Source organism: Pan paniscus, chromosome 18 (genome assembly GCF_029289425.2).
Source record: "Pan paniscus chromosome 18, NHGRI_mPanPan1-v2.0_pri, whole genome shotgun sequence".
Classification (NCBI taxonomy): domain Eukaryota; kingdom Metazoa; phylum Chordata; class Mammalia; order Primates; family Hominidae; genus Pan; species Pan paniscus.
In genome coordinates this window covers 29,088,772-29,108,950 of record NC_073267.2, presented here as the reverse complement: position 1 = coordinate 29,108,950, position 20,179 = coordinate 29,088,772, and the positions used below count along the sequence as shown (strand labels likewise).

Below are 20,179 nucleotides of genomic sequence, written 5' to 3'. Positions count from 1 at the left end.
TGTAAGCTTAAACAACAACAACAAAAAACTGTAAGCTATGTTTCTGTTTAAAAAAACAAAAAAAATATATATGGCACATTTTTATGTACTGGGGATATAGTGTAAACAGGACAGATAAGAATTTTCAGATAAACTGGGGAGACATAATATACATGTAAACAAGATCATTTCTTACAGTGAGATGTGCTCTGAAGAAATGAAAAAGGATGATGTGATAGTGACTGGGGTGGGAGGGAACAGGCCTCCTCCAGATTGTTGGGTGAGGGAAAGTCTTGCTGAGAAAGTGACATTAGGGCTGAAATCTGAATGTGGAGAAGCAATGTGAAAAACTGGAGGAAGAGGGTTTTGGAGAGGTAGGAATGAGGTTGGTGGACTGGAAGGAGAGGGCAGGCCCAAGGCTGCTGGAGCCTGGGTGTGAGGCGGGGGTGTGTGAGGCAGGGGTGTGTGAAGCAGACAGAGTGGGAGGCGGAGGCCTATTCACAGAGAGCCTCCAGGCCATGGGGAAACACCAGGGCTTTATTTCCAAGGGTAACCAGAAGTCACAGTGAACATGTTTCAAGTAGGGGAAGGGCACAATCTGATATATATATATATACACAATCTGTGTATATATATATATATACACACATATACACACACACACACATACACACACACACACATATATATAATATGTGTATATATACATATACACACACATATATATAATATGTATGTATATATATATACACACATATATATAATATGTATGTATATATATACACACATATATATAATATGTATGTATATATATACACATATATATATAATATGTATGTATATATATACACATATATATAATATGTATGTATATATATACACACACACATAAATATAAATACACACATAAATATACATACACACACATATTAATATTCTTTAATTAATTTTTTTTATGGAGACAGGGTCTCACTATGTTGCCCAGGCTGGTGTCAAACTCCTGGCCTCAAGTGATCCTCCTGCCTCGACCTCCCAAAGTGTGCTGGGATTATAGGTGTGAACCACTGTGTCCAAATGTACTGTCCCCATGATTCAATTATCTCCACTTGGCTCTGCCTTTGACATGTGGCTATTTTTACAATTCAAGATGAGATTTGGGTGGGGACACAGTCAAACCATATCAATCCCCAATACATGTAAGTGTGCAATACATACATACATATATATTTTACTTTTTATTTGGAAATAATTCTAGACTCATAGGAAATCCATAATTTCCTAGGGCAATCAAGGAAGACTCTAGGTGGTACATCTGAGCCAACAGCAATGCCAGTTACTGAACAAGAAATACTGGAGGAAGAAGTGATGTGGGGAAGAGGGCAGGGGAATCAAAACTTAAGTTTTAAATCTCTGAGATCTGAAATGGGCTGGGTATGGTGGCTGATGCCTGTAATCCCAGTGCTTCGGGAGGCCAAGGCAGGAGGATTGCTTGAGGCCAGGAGATCGAGATTAGCCTGGGACACACAGTGAGACCCTATCTCTACAAAAAATAAAAACAAATTAACCAAGTGTGGTAGTGTGTGCCTGTAGTTCCAGCTTCTTGAGAGGCTGAGGTTGGGGGGTGGCTTGAGCCCAGGAGGTCGAGGCTGCAGTGAGCAATGACTGCACCACTGCTCTCCAGCCTGGGCAACAGAGCAAGACCCTGTCTCTAAAAATAATAATAATAATAATGAAGTCTGAGATGGCCAGGAGAGATCCAAGAGATGTCAAGCAGGAAGTTGACATTCATGTCAGTAACTCAGAGGGGCAGGCAGGGCTGGGTGTATAAATCTGGAGTCATCTTGAGGCCTTGTGCTGGGAAGCAGCCAATGAGAGACATGGTGCGGGCACAGAAGGGTGGAGTTTCCATAGAGGCTGGGGCACTCCCACATCTTTTGAATGCTCCAATTCACTTCCACTGAAGCATTTTCTCTTTCAAACCCAGCCTCCGCTTCTAGGTACCTCAGCTGTCGGGTGAGCTCTATCAGCCATGCTGCATGGCCTGGGGCAAGTGCCTCTTCCTCACTGCATCTTGTTTTTTCTCATTGGTAAAATGAGGAAAGTCATCCCAAGGTTCATGTGAGGGTTAAACGAGGCGATGCACCAGGCTGTGGCTGCCACACGCTGGTGCAATTAGATGGTTCTGAGAGGCAGTGTGTAGCCCCGGGCCTGGGACCCAGGATGCAGGGAAGCCCCACGTCAGGGAAGAAGGGGGAATCCAGCCTTCCTGTAGATGAGCCCAGAGACCCAGCAGCCCAGGGTGACACAGCTGCCTCATGTCCCAATCGCAGGGCCAAAAAATAAAAACCTCAAATCCACCAAAACCGTGGACCATCACATGGCAAAGCGCCCCAGTCTCTGCTAAACAGAAGAAAGGGAGAGCAATCATCAGAATTGGTCCCCATCAAATCCAATGATGCTTTTTATTGTCTCTAGTGTGCTCTGTTCTGGAGAGCAGGCTTCCAAAATGCCACTGCTTTCTGCAAGAGTGGGGCAGGGGAGGGGTGGCGAAGGCTGGGCCAAGTCCCAGCAGCAAGCATGGGAGCCTATAGACTTGAATCTGGAGGCAGAGCAGGGATAGGCCAGGCCACAGCACCCAGGCAGCCATCATCCACAGCTCAGGGACTGTGTCTTTTGAGGGCTGAGATCACAGAGCTACTGATCTAGAAGGGGACTCAGACCCACCCAGTCCAACCCTGGGGACAGTTGTTGCTTCTTAGCTATCTAGCATCCAGCCCGCCGTTTGAGTGGCAATCTTGAATTTCTTAATTTTTGTTTTTACTTGTGACATATATTACACCTTTTCTAAGCAATCTTGAATACCTTCAGGGAGAATCTTTTCCTGCCCTGCTGGGGCATCTTGGTGGAACTGGCATCAAGATGTCCTGCCCTATTCAGTCTGGTCCATCAGCATTCCTCTCCTGAGACTATTTCCAGCAGAGAGTTGCGAGGACAAACCAACCAGCTAACCGACACTGCCGAGGCATCTCAATAAATGGTTGCTGTATGAACTAAGGGAATGAAGCTTTATCCTTTTCTCCATCTCCCCTTCTCATTTTGTTCCCTTCTCTGAAAGTAGCCCCCAACCTTGAGTCATGACCCAGTTTAAGACGTAAGTTAGTGATGGTTTCGGATGCCATGGAAGTGACCACTCACACAAAGGCCAAAACAGTCAACTAAGTAGGACAGCACGATCTCCCCCAGAACCTCAAGTCCGAGAAAAGAATCTTTCCAGAAGAATCTCACATCCTCCTGTTCATCTCCCACCCCCAAAAGAAGACCACACCCGTGGTGGCCAGCATTCCAGGATGCTCCCTAAAACCCCAACTTTCCCCCAAGGCCCATCCTCTCCTGGCCTGCGTGGCAGTGAGTACACTAGCTACTCAAAAGACTTGAAACACATTTACTTTTTAAACATGTGCTAACTGAGCTGGACTCAGTTTCTGCTGCTGGAAATCTAAGAATCTGAACAGATGATTGACCCAATCTCCCATTTTTCAGCTTGCAGAAAAACCCACTCTCAGAGAAGGCAGGCAAGTTGCTGAGGCCAGAGTCAAGACCAGAATCTGGGTCTCTAGAACCAGAGATTTCAAAAACCCCTTTTCTTGTTTCCTCTTCTTTAAAATGGGAATAACACTAACTACTTTTCCCAGTGGTATTAATACTATTAATAATAATAACAATAACAGCAAAGGCTGGGCATGCTGGCTCATGCCCGTAATTCCAGCACTTTGGGAGGCCAAGGTGGGAGGATCACTTGAGGCCAGAGAAACCATCCCAGGTAACATAGTGAGACCCCGTCTCTACAAAAAATTTTACAAAATTAGCCAGATGTGGTGTTGTGTGCCTGTAGTCCCAACTATTTAGGAGGCTGAGGCAGGAGGACAGCTTGAGCCCAGGAGTTTGAGGCTGCAGTGAGCTATGATCACGCAATAACAACATCTTCCCAGGTCTCTGAGGAGATAATTGTGAATGAAGCTGAGGCCCAACATAGCAAAGATGACGTGGCTGCTACTCTGGCTCAGTTTAGCTCACAGTCTCTTGTGTGCAACTTGCAAGTAGCAGGAAGGAAAAAATGCCAGTACCCTCCCCGATCTTTTTTTTGTAAATTCTGTTGTTTGTTTGTTTATTTGTTGAGACGGAGTCCTGCTACGTCGCTCAGGCTGGAGTGTAGTGGCACGATCTTGGCTCACTGCAACCTCCCCTCCCAGGTTCAAGCGACTCTCCTGGCTCAGCCTCAAGTAGGTGGGACTACAGGTGTGTGCCCCAACGCCTGGCTAATTTTTGTATTTTTGGTAGAGACAGGATTTCGCCATGTTGGCCAGGCTGGTCTTGAACTCCAGGCCTCAGGTGATCCGCCCACCTTGGCCTCCCAAAGCGCTGGGATTACAGGTGTCAGCCACTGTACCTGGCTCTGTTGGATATTTAAAGGAAAGAAACATTCAACGTTTGTGGAGTGTGCACCTCACGACCTAGGGCAGCAGGGTCCTGAGGGGGTGTGGGCAAGGGTCCTGGCCCAGGCTGCCCGATGTGAACTTGGCTCCACTACCTTCCAGCTGCATGACCTTGGCCAAGTCAATGCCCTTCTCCAAGCTGTAGTTTCTTCAACTACAAAGAACATCCATTAACCTTAATGACCCCTGAGGTCCAGTGTTTGATGGTGACTGTGGAAAACTGCAAGGTGGATAAAAGCAGGTGAATTGGCTCCCCCAAGAAAAACCCACAGAGCAGGGGCTGGGAAACAGCTTAGGGAGAGAGTGTCTGGGGCCTCTGCCAGCACCACTCCCTCAGGTTCCTCCCCAACTTTGCCCAAATGAATAACCCTGGTAGATTTTATCTTATTTATTTTTTTTTGAGACAGAGTCTCATTCTGTCACCCAGGCTGGAATGCAGTGGCACAGTCTTGGCTTACTGCAATCTCGGCTTACTGTAACCTCTGCCTCCTGGGTTCAAGTGATTCTCCTGCCTCAGCCTCCAGAAGTAGCTGGGATTACAGGCATGTGCCACCACACCTGGCTAATTTTTGTATTATTAGTAGAGATGGGGTTTCACCATGTTGGCCAGGCTGGTATTGAACTCCTGACTTCAAGTGATCCACTCGCCTCGGCCTCTCAAAGTGCTGGGATTACAGGTGTGAGCCACCATACCCGGCCTATTTTTGTTTTTTTTTTAGAGACAGGGTCTTACTCTGTTGCTCCGACTGGAGTACAGTGGTACAGTCACAGCTCACTGCAGCCTCAATCTCCTTGGGCTCAGGAGATCCTCCCACCTCAGCTTTCCAAGTAGCTGGGACTACAGGCACAAGCCATGATGCTTGGCTAATTTTTTGTGTTTTTTGTAGAGACAGGGTTTTGCCTTGTTGCCCAGGCTGGTCTTGAACTCCTGACCTCAAATGATCCGCCTGCCTCAGCCTCCCAAAGTGCTGGGATTACAGGTGTGAGCCTCTGTACCTGGCCAGATTTTGTTGTTCTTCCCCTCCCTCCACTCATACCCTTAACACAGATTTATCAAGGGCAGAGAAAATGCATGGGAATACACAGCCAAGAAGCAATCCAGTGCCCCTTCCACTCACAGCTAAGTTCCTGTTGACCAGGCGGCCCAGCTCCCCAGGCGTGGCTGTGTTCCGGATATCCACATCGTGGGGCGACACATAAAGCTTTGTGTCATTCAAGTCAAAGAACTCGACTTCTGTGAGACCCACCCACCACGAGTTGCCCCAGTTGGACAGGATCTCCATGGTCACGTAGATGGCATCTTTGATCTCGTCTGCCCTCATTCTCTGTTTGTCCTTAAAGAAGAGAAAAATAACACCAAAGGATTAAGTCATGACAGGCTTGAATTCGGCTCTGCCTCTGCCACCACTGCCTTCAAAAAGTTAGTTAACCTTCAGGGTCTCAGTCTCTCCATCTGTACAATGAGGATAAGAATAGCACCCACTACCTATGGTTATTACAATGATTAAATGAATTCATACTGTAAAGCATTCAAAATAGAGGCCCTGTGTAACTGGCACTCTGTGAGCATTCTGTTTGAAAGTTTACAAATAAATAAAAATGTCTAAAATGCATTGAATTCTGCCTGAACATGCACGTCTCTCCCCCACTACTCAGTGTTCCGTACCCAGAAGCTTGTCACGACATCTGCTGAATTGAGTAGGTGTTACGTGCTAAGGCCGGGCACGGTGGCTCACGCCTGTAATCCCAACACTTTGAGAGGCCAAGCTCGGAGGATTCCTCGAGGCCAGGAGTTCAAGATCAGCCTAAGCGACAAAGTGAGATCCTGTCTTTACAAAAAAATTTAAAAAAAAAATGAGCTTGGCACAGCGGCACATGCCTGTAGTCCCAGCTACGCAGGAGGCTGAGGCAGGAGGATTGCTGGAGCCCAGGTGGTTGAGGCTGCAGTGAGCTGTGTTCACACCACTGCATTCCAGCCTGGGTGAAAGACCCAGTCTCAAAAAAAAAAAAAAAGTTACGGGCTGAATTTATCCCTTCCAAATTAATCTGATGAAACTCTAATCCCCAGTACCTCAGAATACGACTGTATTTGGAGATAAGGCCTTTAAATAGGTGATTAAATTAAAATGAGGCTGTGGGGGAGGGGGGCACTAATCCAATCTAACTGGTGTCCTTATAAGAGGAAAGTTGGACACACAGAGAGACACACCAAGGATGCACACACAGAAAAAGGCCACATGAGGGCAAAGCAAGAAGGCAGCTGTCTGCAAGCCAGAGAGAGGCCTCAGAACAAACCAAACCTGCCAACACCTTGATCTTGGACTTCCAGCTTTCGGAATTGTGAGAAAACAAATCTCCGTTGTTGAAGCCACCCCATGTGTGGTATTTTGTTATGGCAGCCCTGGTGGACTGATATAGTAGGTAACATGGCCCCCTGGCCTTGGACAAGTCACTTGACATCCCTCGGCCTGGTTGGGGAAGATGACATGACACCATCTATGTGATAATCCTGTCACAGATGTTAAACAAGATATCAATACCTAAGAAGGCCCTATCATGAGCCCCGGCCCTGGGTGCGCTCTGTAAGTGTCTGTTTCTTTCTGTTTCTCTCCTTCATTGGTTTTAATGCCTGCCTCCTTCCTGCGTCGGCTGTCTGCTCTGAGAGCCTGCGTGAATGCCATCAATAAATGGCCACCCTTCGGAATGGCTTCCTGAGGCCCTCCAGGGCTGATTGCAGCACTGGTCGCCACGGATCAGTCACTCACAAAATGGTGCACTCCCCGTGTGCACATGCCCTCTGTTAATTAGCATGGGTAATCTGCAATGGTTCTGTGAGCAGGGAGCCAAGCAAATGAACAGCAACTGTTCCCCACTTATTTTTTTAATTAATAGCCAGCGAGACGTGCTATTGCTCTCAGTGTGTGTTTGGAGGGGCCTTGATTGCCACACGGTGGGAACGCGGATAGGGAGGAGGGAGAGAGGTCAGCTCACAGCTCCTGGATAAAAGATAGGGCCTGTTTTGATCAGCTGGGCCCTCGAAACCCACAGCTTCCTCCTGCTCCACAGCCATGTGGGGTCCTGGCCAAGCCTCTGCTGCCCTGGGTCTGAGTCCCAGGCATGCAGGACAGTGATAAAGCTAAACTGGCCTAGTTGACTCCAGGGGACTGGGAGTTAATGAGCTTGTGATAGTGTGGAGCAATCCAGGGCCAGGTGAGTGGTCAGTCTGGGGATTGCTGAAGAAGTGGCACTGTTCACCTTGCTTGTTGGTGGGAGGCAGGAGGGCCAGATGGGAGGCAGGCTGCCTTTCAGAGGGGCTGCTAGAACTCCCACCCAGTGCAATCTGAAATGTGCAAATTCCTCAGCTGCGTTCATAAATGAAAAAGCTGAAGGATATGTTAACTAAGCAAGTGTCACAACTTCTCTGTTGCTACTCAGTGGCTCCTCCTGCTTCTGCACTGCCCAATTTGGGATCCCACTTGGCGGTGGGAGGGGGACACTGGCTGGGAAGTTCCTGGCCCCTGTCATTCATTGTCCCCGCTCTTGCTGAGACCACTTGATTTTCCTTGGGGGAAAGCCACGGCGTCTCTTTTCTCAGCCATAAAGCATAGGGGAACTGACCCTTTCCCACTCCAGGGAGGTGCCTGACTGGTCCAAGGAAGCAATGTGTCCTGTCCCCTCGGCTGCCAGAAGGGAGCAGCTCAGTGACAGGCAAGCACCCCAGCACAGGTCGGTGCAAGCACGCCAATCACAGATTTACATGGGGAGAAACAGGCTTCTCTCCTGACAGTGAAGTCTGATGATACAGGGGTGCAAGGTAGAACCATTCTAGCTATTTGGGGACCATGAGGAGGGAGCAGAGATGGGACTGAGCTCCAGGGGGTGGGACTGAGCTTTCCACTGTGCAGACAGAGGGAAAGCTGCTGGACCACGCCCTACCTGGCCCTCCCTGTGTCATTTTCAATGAGAAGAGTCTCTCATTTTTCTTCTCTTTGTTGTATAAGTCAGTTTGCCCTGGATTTTCTGTCTCCCATAATATAAGGAGACTTGGTCGGGTGTGGTGACTCACAGCTGTAATCCCAGCACTTTGGGATGCTGAGGCAGGAGGATTGCTTGAGCCCAGAAGTTCAAGACCAGCCTGGGCACCACAGCAAGGATTCATCTCTACAAAATTTTTTTTAAAAACAGCCAGGTGTGCTGGGGGGCCCCTGTAGTCCCAGCTACTCAGGAGGCCAAGGTGGGAGGATCGAGTGAGCAAGGAGTTCAAGGCTGCAGTGAGCTGTGATCACACCCACTGCACTCCAGCTTAGAAGAAAGAGCAAGATCCTGTCTCTAAAATTAATTAATTAATTAAAACAATAAAAATAAAGAAACTATTCCATGCAGTGGGGAGCACAGCTTTGATTTTTCTCGGTGAACTTGCAGCAGATATTTGCTGGTTTCTCCCTGCACTGAGCAGTATGCTCTCAGAGACCTTTCCTGTTTCATCCTCACAGTGGCCTGTGGGGGCATGGATTATTGACCCTATCTGAGAGCCAGGACCAGACAGCTTAAGAGGTTTGTCTAAGGTCACACAATCTCTCAATGATGGTGCCAGATTCAAAGCTGGAACTCTAGTCCAGGCCAGGCCAGCTCAGGGGCCTTTCTGCTCTCATAGGATTTTATATGTGGCTTTGGGAGGACTTTGCATTAAGTCCTCACTGGCCAGTAGTAAGATTGGTGACCATCATACCAAATAATACTAAGAATGGCTTGAGTGAAGGTAGGGGCAGAAGGGAGTGCTGGGACACACACCTTTTAGCACAAAAGAAAATGGAGGCTGGGTGTGGTGGCTCACGCCTGTAATCCCAGCACTTTGGGAGGCCGAGGTGGGTGGATCACTTGAGGCCAGGAATTAGAGACCAGCCTGGCCAACATGGCAAAAACCCATCTCTACTAAAAATACAAAAATTAGCTGGGCATGGTGACGCGTGCCTGTAATCCCAGCTACTCAGTCGGCTGAGGCAGGAGAATAGTTTGAACCTGGGAGGCAGAGGTTGCCATGAGCCAAGATGGCGCCACTGCACTCCAGCCTGGGCGACAGAACAAGGCCCTGTCTAAAAAAAAAAAAAAAGAAAAAGAAAAAAAAGAAAAAAAAAGAACAAAAATCGAATCACTGTTAATCCTACCACTCTGATGCCGCAGTTCCCTTTTGTATTTTGTGTCCTAGCTCCATCAACACACTCATATGGCCACATCTTTGTGTGGTTGTTGCAATCATTTTGGACTTGAAGATTAACATCACCTTTTACAGTCAGGCTGATATCTCTAACGTTTCCTGTCTGCATCGTCTTGTAATGATAGCTTCCATCCTTTTATGCTACTGCATCGTGCTGATGTATCATACTTTCCTGATTAACTCCATTGTTATGAGACATTTAGGTTTTAAAAAAAAATGTCTTCCCTACTTCCAATAATTCTATAACAGACATCTTCCTGCCTCTAGCTTTTTAGTTCTGTGGGGTGATTTCCTTAGATAAGGAAGTGGGATTGTGGGGCGGAAAGACATAAGTGTTTCTCAGGCTCTTCCTAAGGTTAAGCATTCTGTTTTCCAAGAGGGTTTCACCTGTTTATACAGCTGCCTGCCACGTATGTGGGACTGCCGCAGCTTTATTGTAACCTTGCTAGCACTAGAGGTTATCATCAGAAATAATTTGTCAATTCAGAGCTCAAATGGGACATTTAGGTTGCTGTAATTTGCATTTCTTGATTGCCAGCGATGTTGGACATTTTCCTATGGGCTTCCACGCTATTTATATTTCCTCTTGTGCAGACAGGCTTCTCTCTGCTGAAACTTCTGGCCTACATCTTCCTTTCTCTGCCCCTGCTCTTCATCATATATACCTCTGTGTGCCAGGGAGGGTGGGGGGCGGTGGAAACACAGGCAGAGAGATGCTCATTTAACCACTGTCAGAGCAATCCTCACTGATGCGAAATGACTGTTCTGAGGGAACTTCCTGAATGTACAACTGAAAATCAAGTCAAGGCTCTCACCTCTGCGTCTGATACTTGCTCCTTGGTTGGTGAAACCACCCTGCCGAGATGGGCAGAGTCACTTTCGACGGCCTGGAGGACTTTCAGAAGCTTCTGCTGTTGTCTGAAATGGGATTTGGTTTTAGCAAACAGGAAGTAGTAAATGATACACAAAAGAGAACATTCCAGTCAAAAGTGCTGCACTCGGGGATAGGAAATGATTTGAAGAGGAAGTATGCACTCTGTATCCAGTTCAAAGGCAAGGGCAGGCTCGCTGTTTTTCTCCCTTTATAAATGGCTACACAATTAGTGATGGAATCAGAGCCCAGCTGGGGAAACACTGCTTGGGGCAAGATGGCCAGCTGACCTCCCTAAGCTTAGAACTTGAGAGTCAAGAGCAGAGGTCAGCTGAACTAAGGCCTACGGGTCAAATCCAGCCCGTGACCTGTTTTTGTATAGCCTGTGAGCTAAGAATGGTTTATGTTTTTAAAAGGTTGTACAAAGAAACAAACTATAACAACAACAATAACAACAACAAAACCAACCGCAAAGCATATTTACTATCTGGCCCTTTACAGCAACAATTTGCTGACTCCTGGGTTGGAGATCTGCTCTGCTCCTCTTGTTTCTGAGGACATGGCATTCTAAACCCAGCAGAGCGTGCCTTCATCATTTGCAAACATGCCCACGTGTGCAGTTTAAGGCTGGGTACCCCCAAGGCCCTGAAGCACAAAGGATCTCGATGCCGAGGAACGAAGCATTTGGCGGAGTGCATGCTGCTTGTAATAAAACTGCATCAGATGTAAAATATCCTCATGGCCCAGCCTTTTCTTTCTTTCTTTTTTTTTTTTTGAGATGGAGTTTTGCTCTTGTTGCCCAGGCTGGAGTGCAATGGCACAGTCTCGGCTCACTACAACCTCTGCCTCTGGGGTTCAAGCAATTCTCCTTCCTCAGCTTCCTGAGTAGCAGGGATTACAGGGGCTCGCCACCATGCCCAGCTAATTTTTGTATTTTTAGTAGAGATGGGTTTTTGCCATGTTGGCCAGGCTGGTGTCGACCTCCTGACCTCAGGTGATTTGCCCACCTGGGCCTCCCTACAGGCATGAGCCACCGCACCGGGCGGCCTTTTCACATGCAGGGGAATCTGCGAGTTCTTATTATGGCCACAATGGTACATAGCCCTGATTTCCACCTGGGGCCTGGAGAGTCTTAAAGGAATGGATGGCGCTGCCTTTAGCCTATTCAGTTTTCCTGTAAGTTATAACAAAGGGCTCCCTCTAGGTAGACACAGACCTGGAGGGCACACAGCTTGGCTAGTGAATTCCTTCTTCATGCAGAAAAACCACCACCCCCTTTCTGGGCTGATGCAGCCCCAGGCCAGACCCTCAGCTTAGTAACCAGCACACAGGCTGGATTTCAGCCCCTTCTCGCCTCTCAGCCAGGCACTTTGCACAGTGCACAACATGCACAGCTGTGCAGTGGCCCTCAGAGTGTGTCTATGTGCCATGGCATGCTAGAAACTACAGGCTCTCAGCCTGACGCATCTTTCTGAAGATCTATTTTGTCTGAAGACTAGAGGGAAGGCTTTATTTTGATAATAAAACCTGACAGTTCCAATAACTGCTGCTACACGTTAATGGAACAGAATGCTGAGTTTGAACAAACTTTTAATAGAGAAAAGGAGCTTCGAAGGACGCTGCTGTGGGCCAACCTCGCCCCCTAGACCAGCTGGGGAACAAGTTTAACACCCTGTGCTGCATGGGGTATTCTACTGGAAACCTGGAGAAGGTTCAAGTTCTACACAGGTTGGGGCCAAACTGACCAAGATAAGAGCCATATGCCTAAAAGAAATCAAGTCAATTTGAGAGCTTTAGGCCTGGTGGGGGAGACAGAGTATAGTCTAAAGGAACAGTTTAACAGAGTTTGGGGCCAGGTGTAGTGGCTTATGCCTGTTTGAGAGGCCAAGGTGGGTGGACTGCTTGAGCCCAGGAGCTGGAGACCAACCTGGGCAACGTTGTGAGACCCTATCTCTACAAAAAAGTACACAAATTAGCTGGGTGCGGTGGCACACACCTGTGATCCCAGATACTCAGGAGGCTGAGGCTGGAGGATAATTTTAACCCAGGAGTTTGAGGCTGCAGTGAGCTGTTTGTGCCACTGCACTCCAGCCTGAGCAACAGAGCAAGATTCCATCTTAAAGAAAGAAATAAGGGGTCTGAAAAAAACGTAGGAAAAGCAAAGAACCCTCATGAAGAAGATCCCCATGGCTGCACTGCTAAGGGGTTTCGGGTTTGGCCTCAGCCTTAGTAGTACCTGCTTCCCAGAAGCCCAATTCTGTCCATGGCCTGGTTGATGGCCCTGGCTCCTCCTGCTGCCCCAGCCGGCTCCTGAGTAGTAGTCGCCGTGGTGATGGGAAGCAGCTGAGGATGGAAAGGCTTATTAAACAGATGTCTCAGGCAACACTCCTGGCCTAAGACACAGCAGGGTCACGGTCAAGGGCAGGCATGCTCAGGCTGACAGTCCCTTTGTAGAAAACAGGAACAGGAATGTGAGGGTGACAGCAACTGCCTGGAGCTTCTATCTAGAACCCCTCACACCATCTCAGCTTCCGAGGACCAGGGCGCTCCTAGGAAACAATCCACTTCGATGAGTGACTGGAAACTTTCTCTTATCAAAATGCTTCACTGGCCAGACGCAATGGTTCATGCTTGTAACTGTAGCATTTTGGGAGGCTGCGGCAGGAGGATCACTTGAGCCCAGGAGTTTGAGGCTGCAGTAAGCTATGGTCATGCCACTGCACTCCAGCCTGGGTGACAGAGTGAGACACTGTCTCAAAAAATAAAAAATAAAAATAAATCCTCTCACCATCTCAACCAAGCCCCTGTTCTGCTTTGTACAAAGTAAGCAGACTCTATGAAGAATTCCAGTAACAGCATTAGGCCCTTTCATTTTTAATTCTCTGAGCCTTTTCCCCTTCTTTTTCACTTATCATCGAGGCTAAAAATGTGCCCTGCTGTCCATCTGCAGACGATTTTAGTCCCCGGAGTCTCTGTGGGTCAGGAATTAGGTCATTCAGAAATTCCGGACCTGGGCAGTTACTGCAGGCCTGTCAGAAACACAGGCTAGTGGCAGACGAGGATGATGGGAACTGGCAGGACAAGTGGCAGCAATGCAAACAGCAAACAGCTCCAGTGCTCTGGGGTGTCACATGCACACCCTGTCCCACTTGGGCTCTGTCTCCCTCTGCTTCTCCCGTCCCCACTTCGCTGCCTCACAAAGGGCTTCTTCCTGCTCCTTGATCAGGCTGGGCTCATTCCCACCTCAAAGCTTTTCCCCGTTCCTTCCACCTGGAATGCCGTTCCCTGTTGTTGGTGCCTTCCGAACAGGCAGGGCTCAGCTCAGATGGGACATGCCTTCCAAGGGGCACCCAGGACCACCCCGTGAGCAGCAGCCACCACCCCACACCCTGTCATTCTCTCACATATTAGCAGCTGTGATTGTCATCGCTCTCTGATATCACCCTGTTTATGTATGGTTTTATTTGCTGTTGCCTGTAAGCTGCATGGGGCTGGGGCTCATCTGTCTCAGCTGCCTCTGTATTCTGAGCACACGGCACAGACCTGTGTATAACCAAGCAAAGATGGTCCTGGGCATTTTATTAATTCACTTCCTTATTTTCTGGGACCAAATTTGCTGAGATATACTTAATTGACCTAGATAGATACAGATGAAAAAATTTATTTATTCAATGTACTAAGATCTGTTTTTGCATTGTCTTGTCAATAAATAGAAATATAGGTCGGGCGTGGTGGCTAACACCTGTAATCCCAGCACTTTGGGAGGCTGAGGCGGGTGGATCACTTGAGGTCAGGAGTTCGAGACCAGCCTGACTAACATGATGAAACCTTGTCTCTAGTAAAAATACAAAAATCAGCCAGGCATGGTGGCTGTGCGCCTGTAATCCCAGCTACTTGGGAGGCTGAGGTGGGAGAATCACTTGAACCCGGGAGGCAGAGGTTGTAGTGAGCCGAGATTGCACCATTGCACTCCTGCCTGGGCAACAGAGTGAGATTCTGTCACAAAAAAAAATAAATAAATAAAATTAAAAAATAAATAAATAGAAGTAATTACAACAGTTTGAGTCAGCAGGCCTGGGTGAGTTCTAGCTTCAACTCGTGACCTTGGGTAAGCCACGCCATTCCTGGTCTCCCGATCTGTGAAATGGGCAGCATGACACCAGTGCTCAGGGCACACAGTGAGGACCTGGTAGGACAGTGTGAAGGAAAGCGCCCTGGAGGCCATCAGGTGCTATGCACATGCATAGGGCTTTGTCATTCATCTCTGCCTGGCACCATCGGGAGCAACGCACATGCGTGGGGCTTTGTCATTCATCTCTGCCTAGCACTGACCTCAAGGGTCTCTTCCTTCTCCTCCAGCAGACTGGTCCATGGTTTTGCTGGTGGTCCTTCTGCATCCTGGAAGGATGTGATCACATGATGTGATGTTGGAACAAAGCCATTCACTCCATGCTGTTCACAGAAAGATGAGGGCACAGAAAAGGGCAGGGACCTTCTCAAGCTACCATAGATATAAAGTTCAGGGGCAAGGTCAGAGGTCTGGGAACACAGACAATAGTTGCTGCTCGATGGATGCCCCAAAGATCAACCCCACGATAGAGCCTGGGGAACAACCGGTGCTGGTGACAGGGCCCTGGGCTTGCAGGCGGGCAGATCTCGGCCACTTGCAAAGATGTGATCACCTTGTCCTTGAGAGAAGCAGGCCACCTTGCTTCTCTGGGTATCAGTGGCCATATCTGTGAAGTGAGGCAATGAAACCAACCCTGCCTATTTAAGGGCTACTCTGAGCATCGGGGGGACAAGCTAAGAAAAAGGGTTTCAACAGGCGACTCACAGACCAAGCTTCTGAGAAAGGATGTGCACGCCAAGCTATACCCAATGCCTCCAGCTCCCCAAGGTCCCTGATCTACCCACCATTTATCCTCCTGTTGGCTGCTCAAAGCTGAAGGCAGCAGGCGGAAGCTCAAACCCCTGTAGGCCCAGAGAGGTTTTGTGAACAAGTGAAGTGGGCCAGGGGCGGGACAATAGGGAGCAGTGACGACTGCGGAGGCCTGAGGGGCCCACGCTCAGGAATGAGACCTTTGCTGGGAAGCCAGAGCTTGTTGTTGACTCCATTCTTCACTGACCCACCAGTTTGCAACCCTGGTCTAAGGTATCCAGGGTTTGCAGGGAAATCAGTGAGGACTGGAGGCAGATTAGCACCCAGCTTAGGCTTTGTGAAATAAAGAGCTAAAAGAAGGCGGAAGAAAAGGGAGCCTTAGCAGGTCAGTGGGTGACTGTCTGAACAGTGGAAACACAGATGAGTCTGGGGTCAGCGATGCCCACTACACCTCTCTCTTCTGCACACTTGCTCTTCTCAACTGCAGCTCAGACACTGCCCAGTCCAGGGAGCATCCCCCGGTTCCTCTCCCAGCCCGGAGCGCACCTGCAGTGGGCTGGCCGGCTGCTTGGCCTTTCTGCTGAGGAGCGCCCTCTGCAGGGCCGTGTTCTCCACCTGGATGGCTTGGAGCACAGCAGAGGCGTCTTCCTCTGGGTACTCAGCCTCACAAAGAGTTTTGCGGGTTGCAGACAGGGGTCTCTCTCGCCGGCTTCCAGGTCCTGAGGGCAGAAGACAGGGGGACGTTCTTTTAGATTATATTCTTGGAGTGCAGCTCACAACCCATTAGACCCCAATTGAGGAACATTCTATAAAACAACTGGCCCGTACTCTCCAAAAATGTCAAGGCGGTAAAAGACAAAGAAAACGGTTCCAGATTACAGGAGACTAGGCAGACACGGCTGAATGCAGTGGTGGCCCTGGGGGGACTTGGTCCTGGGGAGGGAGCAGTGCTGTAAAGAACATTACTGTGGCAACTGGGAAAATTCAAATACAGTCTATGGCTTAGACAGTGGTATTCTAGTAATGCTAAATATCCTGAATTTAGTGTACTGTGGTTATGTAAAATGAATGCCCTTGTTTTTAGGAGATATATATAGCAGTGTTCGGGGTAAAGGGGAATGATGTCTGCCACTTAATTTCAAATAGCTTACAAACATACACACACACAGTTCAGGAGTAAAGGGGAATGACGTCTGCAACTTCATCTCAAATAGTTTACACACATACATGCACACACACATATGCACATGCACAAACACAGTTCAGGGGTAAAGGGGAATGATGTCTGCAACTTCATCTCAAATATTTACACACACACACACCCTCTATCGATCAATTTATCTACAGTTCTATAATTTAATTTACAGATCAATACATGATAGCAGGCATACACATATGTGTGTGCATAACATTTCTGTATATATAATTTTTGTATAATTATATATAATTTTTATATAATTATATATATACATAGAATATAAAGCAAAAGCAATTGGAGTAAAACGTTAACTGGTGAATCTGGGTATGTGGGTGCAGGGTGGAAGTGTCAGTGTACTATCCTTACAATGTTACTTTAAGTTTAAAATTGTATCAAGACATGCATCCAACAAGCATATGAAAAAATGCTTGACATCACTAATCATTAGAGAAAAGCAAATCAAAATCACAAGGAGATACCATCTCACACCAATCAGAATGGCTATTGAAAAGCAAAAATCTAACAGATGCTGGCGAGGTTGGGGATTAAAGGGAATGCTTATACACTGCTGGTGGGAGTGTAAATCAGTTCAGCCATTGTGGAAAGCAGCATGGCGATTCCTCAAAGAACTAAAAACAGAATTACCATTTGACCCAGCAATCTCATTACTAGGTATATACCCAAAGGAATATAAATCATCCTACCATAAAGACACATGCACATGTCTGTTCATCTAGCACTATTCACAATAGCAAAGACATGGAATCAACCTAAATGCCCATCAACAGTAGACTGGATAAAGAAAATGTGGAGGCCGGGTGTGGTGGCTCATGCCTGTAATCTCAGCACTTTGGGAGGTCGAGGTGGGTGGATCACCTGAAGTCAGGAGTTCGAGATCAGCCTGGTCAACATGGTGAAACCCTGTCTCTAATAAAAATACAAAAATTAGCTGGGTGTAGTGGCAGGCACCTGTAATCCCAGCTACTTGGGAGGCTGAGGCAGGAGAATCGTTTGAACCCAGGAGGCAGAGGTTGTAGTGAGCCGAGATCGCACCATTGCACTCCGGCCTAGGCAACAAGAGTGAAACTCCATCTCAAAAAAAAAAAAGAAAAAAAATGTGGAATACTATGGAATACACCACGGAATACTATACAGCCATAAAAAATGAGATCGTGTTCTCTGCAGCAACATGGATGAAACTGGAGGCCACTATCCTGAGCAAACTAACATGGGAACAGAAAACCAAATATCGCATGTTCTCACTTAAAAGCTAAACAACGAGAACACATGGATACTAGCAGGGGAACAACAGACACTGAGGTCTATTGAGGGCAGAGGGTGGGAGGAAGGAGAGGACCAGAAAAAATACCTATCAGGTACTATGCTTATTACCTGGGTGATGAAATTATCTGTATACCAAATCCCTGTGACATGCAGTTGACCTACCTATGTAACAAACCTGCACACGTATTCCTGAAACTCAAAGTTAAAAAAATAAAAGTAAAAAATAAAATTGCATCAAAACAAAAAGTTATTTAAAAAATTAACTTTCTTACAGAATACCTGTAAAGAATAATATATAATGTTAGGAAGAAGGATGGGTATTTTGCAATATTATTGCTTTTTTGTTTTACTTTTGCACGGGTAACAAGAATTACAAAGTAATAACACCCCAATTTAAGAAAACAAGTATTGCAAAGTTGCAGTTGATTCTGGAAGTTCCCATGAATGGAAAGATGGTTTTATAAAATATACAGTGATATAAAAGAAGCACCTAATAAAACTAAGCATCTAATAAATTATGGTACACCCACCCAACAGAGTACAATGACGCTCTAAAAAGAAAAGAATACTAAAATATCTGCAGGTAAAATTATATGAAGGCTTCCATTTGCTTCCTAAAAATCTGGGGAATGGGTAGGGGTGATGATGAAATGAAATTGGCTGTAAATTGATTATTGCCAAGGATGGGTAATGGATGGATACATTGGGGCGGGGAGGGGAGGTCAGTGTAACATCCTCTCAATTATTTATGTTTGGATTTTTTTCATATTAAAACATACTCCATTAAAATATAGAGCTGCTCCAAATATTTCTTTGGGGTGCTTAAAGAGTTTACCTACTCAATCTCAACCCTTGGGGAAATATTTATCTGTGCCAGGCTCTGTTCTTGGCACTGGCGACACAGCAGTGACCAGAGATACCAAGTCCCCCACTCACATGGTGAGAGACCATAAGCTGGAGAAATAATAACTTTAAAACACAGTGTTCGATGTGGAAACTGACATGAAAAACCATGCAAAGCAGATCGGGGTAAGGGAGATCTGGAGTGCGGATATCAGGGGCAGAGAGAGCCTCGCAGAGGACCAGGGAAGTGTGCTCCAGGCACCAGCGCAAAGATGGGAGGCGTGTGATGTGTTCTAGGAGCAGCTAGGTACCCATGGGGCTGGAGCGGAGCCAGCAGGGGTATAAGTTGACAGAAGGCCTGAAAGGGATTGAGGGAGGGCAGGTCATGCAGGGCCTTGCAGGGCACTGTAAGGCCCATGCTCTGCGGGAAATGGGGAGCCACTGAGGAATTCAGAGCAGAAGACCAGATCTGATGTAGGTGCAGAGTGGAGAAGAGACTGAAAGGAGTTGGGGGTGAAAGCAGGGAGATGGCCAGGGGCTACTAGTTGTCCAGGAGACAGGAGGCAACAGTGGTGGAGGAGGGGACACAGAATGTGGTCAGATTACAGGCATCTGCCAGAGACAGAGCCAATAGGACTTCCTAACAGTCCAGCTGTGGATGGGAGAGGAAGAGAGGAGTTACGGGTGACTCCACGAGTGATGGCTTGAAGTAGAAGACGGGATTGCTTTCAGCTGAGCTGTGGAAGGCTGTGGGTGGAGGAAGTTTGGGAGGAGCAGAGGGCTCAATTTGGGACAAGCTGGGTTCAAGATGTGAGTGTGGCACCAGAACAGAGCTGCTGAGTTGACCTGTGCACACAGGAATCCAGAGTTTGAGAGAGTCTAGGCTGGCTATGTAAATTAATTAATTAATTTATTTATTTATTTATTGTGGTAGGGTCTCCTTTGTCCAGGCTGGAGTGCAGTGGCACAATCTCGGCTCACTGCAACCTCTACCTCTGGGGTTCAAGCAATTCTTGAGCCTCAGCCTCCCGAGTAGCTGGGACTACAAGCACGCACCACCACGCCCGGCTAATTTTTGTATTTTTTGTAGAGACGGGGTTTCACCATGTTGCCCAGGCTGGTCTCAAACTCCTGGACTCAAGTGATCCACCCACCTCGGCCTCCCAAAGTGCTGGGATTACGGGCATGAGCCACCGTGCCTGGCCTGGAGATGTAAATTTTATATAGGCAACTAGATTGGATAATTTAAGGGTATCAAAGATTGGTATTAATGTTGGCCTAAAACAAACTAATGAAATTTACAGGTATGACATCTTGGGGGATCTATGTATACTTGTGACCTGGTACAAGGCTTTCTGAAAAACAGCATGCTTCCATTCTCAGGACCTTAGCAAACCATCAGCTGTTGATTATTAAG

General features: G+C 47.4%; 1 protein-coding gene and 2 long non-coding RNA genes across 13 annotated transcripts in view; 2 read left to right on the top strand and 1 right to left on the bottom strand.

Annotated features, from left to right (window-relative positions):
* Positions 1-20,179, bottom strand: part of KATNIP (katanin interacting protein) — a 230,791-nt gene that overhangs the window by 65,999 nt on the left and 144,613 nt on the right. For 4 of the 10 annotated variants that reach the window (XM_008959904.4, XM_008959900.4, XM_008959903.4 and 1 more), the window contains 5 exons: positions 15,984-16,156; positions 14,891-15,010; positions 12,795-12,901; positions 10,503-10,605; positions 5,591-5,806 (listed from right to left, as the gene is read on the bottom strand). In XM_008959904.4, coding sequence (XP_008958152.4) covers positions 5,591-5,806; positions 10,503-10,605; positions 12,795-12,901; positions 14,891-15,010; positions 15,984-16,156 — 719 coding nt within the window. The remainder of the gene's footprint in view (positions 1-5,590; positions 5,807-10,502; positions 10,606-12,794; positions 12,902-14,890; positions 15,011-15,983; positions 16,157-20,179) is intronic. The other 6 variants (XM_008959901.4, XM_003807766.6, XM_055100257.2 and 3 more) reach the window with 3 other exon arrangements.
* Positions 1-20,179, top strand: part of LOC129394296 (uncharacterized) — a 69,432-nt gene that overhangs the window by 3,986 nt on the left and 45,267 nt on the right. The gene's annotated exons all lie outside the window — the stretch shown is intronic.
* LOC117978293 (uncharacterized) overlaps positions 1-20,179 on the top strand; it is a 57,460-nt gene that overhangs the window by 3,686 nt on the left and 33,595 nt on the right. The gene's annotated exons all lie outside the window — the stretch shown is intronic.